The 13927-nt window shown below is 36.7% G+C and overlaps 2 protein-coding genes across 2 annotated transcripts in view; one reads left to right on the forward strand and one right to left on the reverse strand.

Annotated features, from left to right (window-relative positions):
* Window positions 1-1270: 1270 nt before the first annotated feature.
* ChLD3 (Chitin and LDLR binding deacetylase 3) lies at window positions 1271-8143 on the forward strand (the record flags this gene model as incomplete). The annotated part of the gene is given in 10 exon segments (XM_070134638.1): window positions 1271-1426; window positions 1946-2050; window positions 2549-2698; window positions 3259-3374; window positions 4045-4250; window positions 4704-4825; window positions 5590-5819; window positions 6196-6366; window positions 6570-6701; window positions 7359-8143. Coding segments are annotated over 10 exon segments (1535 nt in total), but the record flags the coding sequence as incomplete, so codon positions are not given.
* A 1070-nt stretch (window positions 8144-9213) lies between these two features.
* LOC113817638 (cyclin-dependent kinase 4) overlaps window positions 9214-13927 on the reverse strand; it is a 9866-nt gene continuing 5152 nt past the window's right edge. Inside the window, exon 6 of the mRNA XM_027369692.2 lies at window positions 9214-13927. This exon is cut by the window's right edge and continues 1468 nt beyond it. The gene's annotated coding sequence lies outside the window, so the exon portion shown is untranslated.

Here is a 13927-nt window from a genome sequence, read left to right on the forward strand (position 1 = left end):
CCGCGGAAATTGAAGTGACTTTAGCACCGTGTGATTTCAAGTTGCTCCAACACTGCGGGAATTCAAGTTTCTTTTTTTTTAATTTCGCAAGGGAAGGGTCGACCCACATATACGCAACTAATAGTTTCTTAACAGACGAGTTTCTTGTTTAAGGCAGTCAGACGGAACGGTGGCGGCGGCCTAACCTATTTTAACGGTAACGGAAAGCAACATATTACTTCACAGTCCTCCAAATTGACTGTATACCCAAGTAGGAAAGTATATTTGGTGTAGCAAGATAATACCAGATGCCATGCAATATAGCAATGAACAGACATTACAATAGGTTTTACTATACATGTTCCTATGATGCACAGCGAATAAAAAATCGGTATTAATTTAGCAAAGTCCATGTTAACTAAAAATGTATAGACACGCTACACTAAATATTTGGGAGAACATTCATTTGTACTGTTAACTATTCTTTTCATATAGGTGTAATATAATAATGTAATTTAAATGTTATTTATGTTAATGATATCCAATTCTTGTTATTCTTTGCAGTGGAAATAATAACTACAAGCGTTGAAATTGTTGATGACAATATCTTTGATGATAATTACAAGTTACGATGATAATGATGAAGCTGATGATAACAAGAACAATGATAAAAAACCTGTGATATACTGATAATAATGATGATGATGATTGCAATAACATAAATAGTATCCTAATGATTATCACAATTATAAAAACAAAAGCATGATGAATAGGAATAATAATGATGATAACAATGAGACTCACATTTGTAACGATGAATTAATAATGATTACCTACTGTTATGATTTACACATTAGGTATAAAAATAAATCTTTGACACATCACAAATGACATATTCTCTAATAAAATCATACCTAGCACCACACATATTAAAAATATCTGATATAACCTTAAATGCATAACCGATATAACCTAATCTAATCACCTAATATAACCTAATACAAATACCTAGAACAACTAAACATAAAAACCTGATATGACCTAATATAGTTTCCTAATATGACCTAATACAAGTACCTGATACAACCCCCATCTACCTGATATAACCTAATATAAATAAGCTTACTTAACCCAAATACCGCACACTACCTAACACAAATACCCAACATAGTCTAACCCAAATCCCTCATACAACCCAGTATAACCCAATATCAGGTATTTAAGTCACACCAGGTACATGAGCACAGCCCCGCCACCCAACCTAAATTGGCCTTTGCCTTCTCCCCAACAGGCGCGGTGAACCCTGACCACCCCCTCCTGCGGAACAAGCGTGCCCTGCGACTCAACGTGCCCTGCATCGCCAACGGGCAGTTCTACAGGAACCCCAACACAGATCCTGAGAAAGTGCGAAACCTTAGCGAGTGTGCTAAGTACTACCTCTGTCTCGGTGAGTGGTTTGTGGTGGTACTTGAATCGGCTGGTGAAATATGGCAATGTTTTGGCTTGTTTTTTGTTTGTTTTTTTCTTTCTTTATCTTCTGGAATTGTGTATTCTCTTTTCTTCTTATATAAACGTATCTTACTTTCTTTCATAAACGTAGATTATTGCTTTACTTTTCTTCCATAAAAACATATTTCTCTTTTTACTTCTATAAACGTATATTGCTCTAATTTTTTCTTCCATAAACGTATAATCCTCTCCTTTTCTTCTATAACTCTATATTCTTCAAGATTTTGTCATCCTAACAACCCATACTGCACCTATGACAACACAAACATATATTTTATTTACTTATTTATTCATTTTATTATACAAATGACAATCTTATTAATAAATCAATTTTATTATACAAATGACAGTGACAGCACAAAACATATCCCTTTTTTATTCATTTATTTATTCATTGTATTATACAGATAACACAAACTTATTTATTTTTCTTTTTTTCTCTTTTTTTATCATACAGATGGCGAAGTGTACGAATTCAAGTGCTCTGTCGGCCTGCTGTTCGACATCGACCGCCAGATCTGTGATTTCAAGTCCAAAGTGTTCAACTGCGGCACCCACATCCGTACGTAATGTTGTGTTCATACTGGGACCGTGTTCAAAACGAGAGTGAAATACCTGTTTTTTTTTTTTTTTTTTTTTTTTCTTTTTTTTGATGGCGTTTGACCTTGTTCATAACGAGAATGAAATATGTTTTATGTTATTCAATTTGATGGTGTCTGACCGTGTTCATAACGAGAATGGAATACGGTTTATGTTATTGAATTTGATGGTGTTTTGTTTATTTGAAAAAAGGTTAGGTCGGAGTGTGTGATCCCACTTATTTCTTTATAAATATAACAACTGAATCCACAATACGTAAATAAACTACAACTTCTGCATCGATAAAAAAAATTAAATTATAACATTCGAATCCACAAAACCTAAAAAAAAAAAAAAAAAAAATACATCCGAATCCATAAAACCAAAAAAAAAAAAAAAAGAAAGAAAAAAAAATTCACAACATCCGACCCCCCCCAACCCAACCCAAATAACCCCCCCACCCCCACAACTTCGCCCCCAGAGCTAACCACCCCGAAGCCTCTGTTGGACACCGACGAGCCCATCTGCGGCTACGGCGAGTACGCGTGCGCCGACAAGACCTGCCTGCCGTCGGAGCTCTTCTGCGACGGACAAGTGGACTGCTACGACGGCTCTGACGAAGGATGGTGCGGTATGTATCTCTCTCTCTCTCTCTCTATCTATCTATCTATCTATCTATATATATATATATATATATATTGTGATTAAATGTCGTGGGTGGTTTTGCTTTGATGGAGAGAGTAAGCCTTTTTTTTCTATATAATTACATGTAGATTATTTAGCTTTGATGGAAAGAGTAAGGCGGGTTTTTTTTTATATAATTACATGGAGGTTATTTGGCTTTGATGGAGAGAGTAAGTCGGTTTTTTAATAGTTACATGAGTAAATTTCGAATCATCCGTTTTCTTCCCCGATGCGGCGACAAAGCAACTTACAAATATCCTAAACATATCTACGAAATATCTCCCCTAAAAAATATAAACTTAACACCCACTACGAAATATCTCCCTTAAAAAAAAAAATCAACTTAATACCCACTACGAAATATCTCCCTTAAAAAAAATTCAACTTAACACCCACACCTAAAACTCCACCCGACCCTTCACACTCACACCCCGACACCCGCCCACCCGAAAACCCTCCCCAACGCCCACACCTTCACGCCTAAAGCCACGCCACCCCCTCCCGCAGACGCCGAGAACGACCCCAACGCCGCCCCCCGCTGCGACTACAAGAACTGCACGCTGCCCTGGTGCTTCTGCTCCCGTGACGGAACGCTCATCCCTGGGAACATGGAACCGGCGCAGGTGAGGGACCCTCTCTCGGCACGCCCACTTTGGGGCCCTCTCTCGGGACGCCCACTTTGGGGCCCTCTCTCGGGACGCCCACTTTGGGGCCCTCTCTCGGGACGCCCACTTTGGGGCCCTCTCTCGGGACGCCCACTTTGGGGCCCTTGGTTCTTGGCCGAGTGGATTGTGTGTTGAATGTTTTTTTTTTTTTTTTTTTTTTTGTAATTTTCGTTGATTTGTAATTTTATTATTATTTTTAGCTTTATTATTGTTTTTAGTTTTATTAATATTTTTAGCTTTATCATTATTTTTAGCTTTATTATTTTATCTTTATTACTAGGTTTACCTTTATTATTATTATAAATATCAATATTATTATTTTCATTATTATTAAGTTGTATGGCTTTCATACTTTTGATTAATATTTACAGTCTCCCAAAGATGTGCCTTTTTGGCCTATTAAACAATCCTTAAAAGCTTTTACATCAATACAATTCCATTCAACACAAACTTTATTGTTTCGGCGGGATTTTTTTTTCCTTTTTTTCCCCCAAATACTCTACTCTTACACGCCAGGGACTTTACCCGCACATTTTTCCCCCAAATACTCTACTGTTACACGACTTTACCCGCACCTCCTCCGCGGGTTGGCCATTGACCGAACCCCCTCCCCCCCTCCCCCCTCCAGGTCCCCCAGGTCATCTCCATCACCTTCGACGACGCCGTCAACTACGAGAACTGGGAAATCTACAACCAGCTGTTCACCGAGTCGAGGACCAACCCCAACGGCTGCCCCATCCACGCCACTTTCTACGTCTCGCACGAGTACACGAACTACCAGTACGTCCAGAAGCTGTGGAACGATGGACACGAGATCGCTGTCCACTCGATCACGTTAGTATCTCGGAGTTGTTTTTATAAATAATTTTGGGGGGGGGGAGGTTAAGGTAAATTTTGGGTTAAGGCTAAGGTAAAGTGGGGTTAGGTAAGTGTTTGTTAATGCGACAGAATGATTACAAAAATAACAGTGTTGCTTGTGGGGAATTTTTAAAAATTATTTGTACATTTAAAAAAATATTTATCTGGGAAGAGCGATTAAATAATCAACTGAGGATGATGATAATACACATAGAATAAATGTCTACCAAAAAAAAAAAAAAACTAAAACAAAGATAAATTGGGAAGAAAGAGTGAATAATACACTGAGAAAAGTGATAATACATTTTTTTAAAACCTACAAATAACAAACAACTGCAATGATAAACACCCATCAAAATAACATAAAGCTAATAAAATGCGAATCATACCGTGCCATGCGAGAGATCCTCAGCCCCACTTTCGCCGCAGCCACAAAGGCCCCGAGAGCTTCTGGAGCAACAACGCGACCATCGAGGACTGGTTCGACGAGTTCGTTGGCCAAGCGAACATCATCAACCGATTCGGAGGCGTCAGGATGGAGGACCTGTGGGGTGAGATGCCGGGTTGTTTTTCTTTTCCCTACGTGGGATTTTGGTTCTAAATAGGGTGTTTTGTTTTGTTTTTTCTTCCAGTGATTGTTTATTTTTTGAAGGTGTAAGGTTATTCCAAATTCCTTCTGTAGTTTTTTCTCTCTAAAGGTATGTCAGATTTTGCGCCCTCACCCCTTTATTTATTTATTTATTTTTGTTTTGTTTTAGAGATTTTAAGATTTTCAGTCCCTGTCATTTTTCTTTTGACTTCATGCCAGATTTCCCCCTCTGTTGTCTGTTTTATTTGTTCCTTACTAACGAAATTATTTGCGACTCTGAACATACACTTGTTTGTCAGTAGTACCACATTAGGGTATATAGTCTACTTCTCGCATTTTTTCCCACGTAGTTCAATATGTTATTATTTCCAGTCTATTCCAAGCGTTTACTATGAACGAAAATTCCACTTATTGGTAAACCGTATCACACACAGGCACTAACGACATGGTATATTATATCCTACTTCTCATGCTTTCCCCCGCGCAGTAGATAATCTTCCCTTTATCATTATTTTGTAATTTAAATGTGTCTCTTATGAACGGCATTAGCAACGGGGGTGTATATATAACCCCCACCTCACACGCCCCACGTAAGCATACAGTTCAAACAAAACACGTAAGACAACTAGAAATGCCAACGACAGGCCGAACCACTCCAGAGAAAAGGCCAAAGAAAAGCTAGGACTCCGCTAATCCAACTGAACTGACCGCCTCCCTCCCGCCCAGGTGTCCGCGTGCCGTACCTCCGAGTGGGCTGGAATCGCCAGTTCATTATGATGCGCGAGTTTGGCTTCGTGTACGACTCGTCCATGGCGGCGCCCTTCTCCAACCCGCCCATCTGGCCCTACACCCTGGACTACAAGATGCCGCACAAGTGCCTGGGTACTGGTCAGAAGTGCCCATCGAGGCCCTTCCCTGGCATCTGGGAGCTTGTGCTGAACCAGCTGCAGACAGGGGTAGGTAACGTAAAGGAGAGAGGGAGAGGGGAAAAGGGAGTGAGTGTGAGAGGGGAGAGGAAAGGGAGAATTGAGAGGGAGAGGAAGAAGGAAAGAGAGAGAGAAAGGGGAAATAGGAGATGGAGAGAGAGAGGGCGGTTGGTAGAGGGTTAGGGAAAGGAAAGTAGAGAGAGAGAGAGAGAGAGAGAGAGAGAGAGAGAGAGACAGAGAGAGAGAGAGAGAGAGAGAGAGAGAGAGAGAGAGATAGAGAGAGAGAGAGAGTAGGAAAGATTAAGAACGATAACTCTAAAAAAAAACAAAAAACAAATCGAGAACGAGAGAACAACGTAATTTGCCGTCCTTTCCCTACTCCTAATTCAACTACGCACATTTGCAGGAATACACCTGTGCCATGATGGACCAGTGCCCGCCCCTGCCCGACGACGAGGAAGTCTACGAAATGCTGATGCACAATTTCAAGCGCCATTACAACAGCAACAGGGCACCTCTAGGCCTATATTTCCACACCATCTGGTTTAAGGTCAAGCACAACATGAAGGGAATGCAGGTAAATATATGCTTCTAATAGTAAAATGCAAATATTTGCTAAGCTACTGACAAATTTCTTCGAAAAACAAACAACATATCAACACGAGAACAAAATACCTTATCTCCGCACCTAAAAAATAACAAAAAATCAACAAAACCAAATAAAATATATGACTAGTACTAGGTCACGTACTTGCTAAATTCCCTTTGGTTCCCACGCAGAGATTCCTGGACGAGGTGATGAAACTCCCGGATGTGTGGGTTGTTAACAATCAAGAGCTCATTCAGTGGATGCGCGAACCCGTTCCGAACGCGCAGCTCAACTCGTTCGAACCCTGGAAGTGCTCGAAGACAGTGAGTTTTTGGAATATATGTTTTTTGATAGTGTTTGTTTGGTATTATATATATATTATTTATTTATTTATTTATCATATATTAATTTATTTTTTTATTTATTTATATATTATATATTAGATTATTTATTCGTTTATATATTATGTTTTAAATTATTTATTTATTTATCTATGTATTATATATTCAATTATTTATTTATTATTTTTATACTATATATTGTTTATTTATTTGTTTATTTTTGATAGTGTTTGTTATTATACATGTTATTTTATTTATTTATTTACTTATTTATTTGTTTGGGTATAGTTGTTGTTTTCGTGTTTATTTTTTTTTTAGCGTTTAAATGTCGTTGCTATATATATATATATATATATATATATATATATATATATATATATATATATATATATATATATATATATATATATATATGTATATATATATGTATATATATATATATATATATTATTTTCACACACACACACACATACTTAAATGCATACATATACATATATGCATGTATACATATATATATACATACATACAAACATATACATAAATATACATACATACGTACATAAACACATACACAAACACTTATACACAAATACACACGTACATATCTGACTGACCTCCGGCCCTCCCCCCTCCCCCCAGGTTCCCCAGGAAGACCAGGCTTGCAACATCCCCAAGTCCTGCAAGTTGAGGAACCGCGCCGTCCGTGGCGATAGGTACCTGCACACCTGCTACGAGTGCCCGGACATGTACCCTTGGCTCAAGAACGAGTTCGGCGTCGACCTCTAAGAGGGAAAAGAGCCAGGGAGATCTGCCTTTTTTTTAGAGGGAGGAGAGACTGTAGTAGTGTGGCGAGGAAGGGCGTTTTCCATGAATATTGTGAATATTGAGACAGCTTGTCATTAAAACGGTAAAGCACGGAAACACACACACACACACACACACACACACACACACACACACACACACACACACACACACACACACACACACACACACACACACACACACACACACACACACACACACACACACACACACACAGAGCAAACGCGCACACGAATACACAAACTGTCCATAGGAATGAGTTGCATGCATAGACGGTGTTTGGCAATCATTTTGACTTCAGATGTGCTCATATAAAGTGCCGCCGGCGACTACTTCTGCGCGTGACTGGGTCTGTAAACACGCATTGCATATGGCCGTCCCTGCTTTGTGTCTTTTGTATTTGGTTGTCTGTCCAAAGATACGAGATTCGACTAGTCACACGCCTGTATGTGTTTTTTTCTTTTTTCTTTGTTTCTGTCTCTTGATTTCGGATTGTTGTTCTGTCTATCTTGTGTTGTTATTGTTTATTATAGTTTATTTATACGTTTCTTGTAAATACTTTTGAATGTTTTACATTAAAAATGTGCAATATATCGTGACTGTTCTTTTTCTCGCATGAAACTTCCTTTAAATCACGAATTGTTAAAAAATGTTTCGGTACTACAAAAACAGTTTAAATGGTAGTTATATTAACATTATGTTACTGCAACAGTAAAAGAAAAATGAATGCGATAGTCAACTGAAGTTCCATCGAATACTGTTGCTTACATAATGTATAGCAATAGCTTCCAAAATTCTAAAAGGAACAAGTAATTTCAATAAATCGAGAACCGAACCAGCACAAATACATTCTTCAGCAGAGAAAACCCTAATTATTTACCAGTTGAACCACAAAATTGAGAAATTGCGTTCATCTGTAATTCATAATGCAGTTTGTGGCCGCTGCGAGGACGTAAGACTACTTATTTAGACCTTAACTATTAGACGACATCGTAGCCTTTGCGTTTATAATAATGACAGAATATTCCTTGGCTCAAATCTTACCATTTTCCCTTCACATTTCTTGTGCTTGTTTTTTTAACTTCTTGTATTTTCTTGTGAGTTGAATATATACACCTTTTAGAACCTTTTTTCTTTCTTTTGGAATCTTTAAATGTAATTGTATCTCTTTCTCAAAAGCTATTTTACATAGTAAGTAGTTTTTCAAGGAATGATAATGGCACATGTATTATGTATATTTAACTGTCGTGTTGACAGGTTTCTTGATATATTTTGTATAGTTTTTATCTGAAGAATCAAAATACCAAAATTTTTATTTGTGTTGATTATTCTCCATAAAATATTCTTTTATTGACTAAACTGATACTACTATAATAATGGTGCTGTCACACTAGCACTTTTTCCGTCAATTTTTTGACAATTTTCAGTGTATTTCCCATTTTTTAGCAAATTGTCGATTCTCCAGTCAGACGATAATGACCGTTTCCGTCTGAAAACCTTTCAGTCAACTTTTTCAGCCAAGCAAAGTCAAACCAAGAGCTATATTCGTGATTGATTGTATTTATGTTAAATAAAATTGTCAAAAAATTGACGGAAAAAGTGCTAGTGTGACAGCATCAGGCTTTCAGTATCCTGTAAAACAGACTGGAATGCAATTGAAAGACAGAAGTGGATTTTTACTTTTATTTATTTCTACAGTAAAAGTATAAATACAGAGCCGGGCCACTTGAGCAACCCAGACAACGGGGGAAGATATGCATTGTGACTTAGAGCTGCATTCTTCAAGCATGCTTAGCAAAAGTGAAAGAAAAATAACATTTTGGAAAACATATTGTATGAGTTTGATGTACAATGACTAATGCTGGATAATTATGAATGTTATACAGAGTAAATAAGTAAGTATGGAGATCAGAAGGAACCAGCAAAATATCTATCACTGTTAGTTTACATAACATCCCAAATGGAAAAGAAAATGTGTTACAATGAAGCATAAGGCACATAACTGGAAATGTTCCGTATGTACAGAATATCAGTAGTAATAATATATATCATGCACTAATATGCACTATTTAGTCTGATACAGTTCATGCTTCATGAGTCATGAGGTAAGGCACTTGATGGCAGGACAGCATCACACTCCACTGTCATGAACCGCTTAGTAATTGTCCTTGAACCAAGACAACACTAATGCGTACTCTCCACTTTTGAAGACGTATAGTCGGTGACACAATACGTATGGATATATGCACGTAACAGTTACAAGATTTCAACCCAAATGAAATAAACAATAAAGAACAAAGGACTCCTGCTAAGCACATTTCAAGAATACGCCTCTTTTGATTCCACAGAAGAGGCTCTTTACGACACTTGATTTGACAGAAGTTTCCTTAGCTGTCTTGTAGTTAAATGGTGATGTGGTCTATGATTCTGATGAGCTTAGCAATCTTAAAGTCCAATGATAATCATAATATGAAAGTCTTGGTGAAATGTTCCCTACACTATTTTCAAAAATGTATTCTAAATTTCAATACTTTTTTTGGAAAAAGAAACAAAAACATACTGTTAACACAAGGTATGAACTAACAAAACCCGATAAACACCGTACAATAAAAATTGAGACTCATCAGTTTGCAACAGCTGGAGACAGTATATAAGTTCCGAATTACTGCTATAAATTGCCTTCATCAGAATCCGTACAGTCAAGCTGATGTCACTGGCAAGGTCAGAGGTTTAGTATAATATAGCAAAAGTATAATGTGGCACCATTTTGTACATGTTAGTTGCAGTTTGAATTTTTTTTCACACAATATTATCAACAAAAATCCATAACCTCAGAATAAGACAGATGGTGGTATTCCTGTGCATGAGGACAGAATGCCTAATCAGCGAATGAGAATGTCAATATGACTAACAGTAGGTTAAATCTGCTACAGATGTGTTAGGAATATTTATCTTTATATAATTTATTTTCCTGCAATGACTCTGAAAAGATGAAAAAATAAGTTTTGTCAATGAAAATACCTTCTAATCAGTAGCTATTACATCATTTGCCTCTTAAAAAAGTGATGGTTTTGCACTAACCAAAAGGAATAATATCAAGGAATGTTACAGTTAGTGGATAAGTGAACTATATAATTTTTTCTCAAGTGAGAACGTGTGCATTTCAGGTATATCCAAAGACTCGGAATAAATATAACATTCGAGATAACACAGTTGTCCTCTTCTTAAGGAGATGATTTGAATACAATAAAAGCAGGGAAACCTGTTGACTTTTAAATAGGTATCTAAATATCATCTATAAGAATGTACATAAATGCATCTCTTACTTTACGTGGAATCTTTTGTGCAGTGGAAGCTGAAACAAGATTTTCCATCATATTCAGAATGTATTTACTGCCTGAGTAACATCCACAGAAACAAGTGACAGAAAAGATAGATTGAACTTGTAAAATAATATTTACATTTGTGGAAAGGCATTGTAGTGAGAAGTGCCTTGAGTGATTTTCAAGGTCATAGAAGTTAAAACAACATCCCTAAAATTTCTTGAGACAAGAAACAAATCACAGAATATCATAAATTGGAAAAAAAAAAAAAACTTGCTCATTCCTGCCCTTTTTTCCTGTTGAATCAATTACAAAAACTAAATGACTGAATAAAAAAGACATATTAGTTGTTTTCATTTATCATATAACATGAAGTAGCTGGCCCGTCAGATTCTCGTGAACAAGTGATCAAGAAATCTTCATAATCTAAATAAAGAATCTGTAAATTCTGCTGAAAATACTATTGTCCATTTCTACACACACATCCTATACACCGAATTATGGTAGAGATCATTGTTTCCATTTTCTCAGAAATGCATATAAGTTGTACATGAAGTATAGTTCATACGTACAACTAATCATGGAAATCATGAAAAAAATGATAATAATAATAATAAATACAAGCAAAAAGATGAAAATATAATTTCATTCTGTAAGAACCGAAGATGAACTAAAGACACAGTAATATTTTCACCAAATAAAGTACTCCCATTATACCATTACTACCCCGAGATAATGCTTTTCCACTGCCGAGAAAGAACAGCAAAAATATCTCCCATCTTTGAGTAATAAATAAATTATATACTAACTGGTTGCTTCTCCACATTCACAGACCACATATAACCTGTAGCACTGACTAAAGCTCCCTGTCCATGTATAAAGATTTATAAACATTCTTGCTGAAACAGCACTGTCGTTCATCTATTCCTCAATACAAGACTGCTTACACTTCTGTTGAAACATTTTCATTGGTCAGTACTACGTGACAGAGTGAGGGTTCTCTTTCAAGCACGAGTCATCACACCTTTACTCATTTTGTGACAGCCATTAGATTGACTTCCATTGCATCTTTCATTGTAAATGCTTCTCCATGTGATATGTGTACGTTTATATATATACGTGTGTGTGTGTGTGTGTGTGTGTGTGTGTGTGTGTGTGTGTGTGTGTGTGTGTGTGTGTGTGTGTGTGTGTGTTTGAGTGTGTGTGTGTGTGAGTGTGAGTGTGAGTGTATGTGCGAATATAAGTGTGAGTGTGAGTGTATGTGTGAATATAAATGTGAGTGTAAGTGTAAGTGTGAGTGTGAGTGTGCATGTGCGTGTGTGTGTGTGAGCATGTGGACATGTACGTGTACTTATAAACACACATATACACACATACATGTACATATATATATTTATATAACAAAGTCCATCTACTGCTTAAACACAGAATAATAACCAACATATATCCTAAACTCTCGCAATCAGCAAAACAGAAATCTCTCCTCCAAAGACATTTCTTCCGTCCTTTGCAAAGTGTCAGCTTTCTTATAAAGAAAACTATGTTAAATCTTTGTGCATACTTTCTCTGTATAGATGCAGATAAACAGGACTCTATGTATGGGAAGGAGCAAAAGCAAGAATTTAGCGAGACTTTCTAAAGAAAAAACGGCAGAAGGAAGAAGAGGAGGAGCAAGGACAAGGATAGGAATAAAAAAATAGGAATAGGAATAAGAATAGGAATAAAGATACGAACTGGTACAAGGATAAGAGAAAAGAACAAGAAGAGAAGAGAGAGGCGAGGGGGACGATCCGAATTCTACCATTGAAGAAAAAAAAGAAAAAAAAAGAAAAAAAAAAGTTATGAAAGGGACTCTAAACAGCATCTTGTACGAAGGTACTGAATTATATTAACCATAAATACTCTTAGGTGATAAATGAACAAAATAATTAATTAGTTACATAAAACAAAGACAACCAGCCAGCAATGACTAAACACCAACTAATGAGTGATTAATGTGAATGAATACAACAAATGCAGAAGCTGGATTATACTACACTAATTAAACGCTACTGCTGAAGCCTAAGACATTTTGACGGTGAGAGAAATGCTTCTCCTTGAACCAATGTATCACTCAAAATGTCAACAGTCTGTCTTTCTTAATTGCTTTCTTCATACTGTTCAGATATTCAACACCACTCACCATGTACATGCATATAAATAAAGAATGATAAAACACTCACAACTGTAAGATAAATAAGTAGGACCTAAACCACCTGACTTACTTACAATAATTGGCAATAACCTCAGGTAAATGTATGGGTCTGAAGAGAGCTTGGGGTGCATTGTCTAACTCTACTGCGTGCATCTACAAGAGAGACACTCCTCCTACCTTCAACCCAGCAATATCTTAGCATAATATGCAACTTCTGTTTGAATAAATTACCGTGTAAGCTGACTAATGTCAGAGACTGTCATTGGTTTTGGATACATACCATATTTCTTTATATTCTAGTAAGTCAATTGTGGTGCACATACTGTCTGCAGCGTGACATGACAGTGCCGCAATACTTTTTATCACTCAACATTACAATGCGTCAACCAAATGCAAATATCTAATGTGAATACTTCTGCAATCATTGTACAGCCACAAAGTTAAAGAATCTAATGTGTAACAGATTTACGACAAAAAAAATACTTGATACTGATCTGGCATCAGCTTTTCATTTGCATCTAGAAAAAAATGACTTTTTTTTTTCTATCCTAATGACTCAGGGTTATGTTTCTAATGATGACATGCTAAAGCAAAAATGATACATGAAACATTTACACTCATCTGCTGTTGAAAGGACTTTGAGGTCAAATCACGCTGTTGGGACATTAATTTGAATGGCAATCATACATGACACAAGCTTCTCAAGGACCAAGACAAGTTGCAATTATAATAAGAGAATAAAAAAAAAAGTTCAGTTATAAAACGATACACACTTGCATTGTTTATGATATGCACGCCTCTGAGCAGTCATAAAGTTGCTAATAGAAAGTTTTAATGCTTTACTCCACATTACTGTGTAATTACAG

Source organism: Penaeus vannamei, chromosome 20 (assembly GCF_042767895.1).
Source record: "Penaeus vannamei isolate JL-2024 chromosome 20, ASM4276789v1, whole genome shotgun sequence".
Lineage (NCBI taxonomy): Eukaryota > Metazoa > Arthropoda > Malacostraca > Decapoda > Penaeidae > Penaeus > Penaeus vannamei.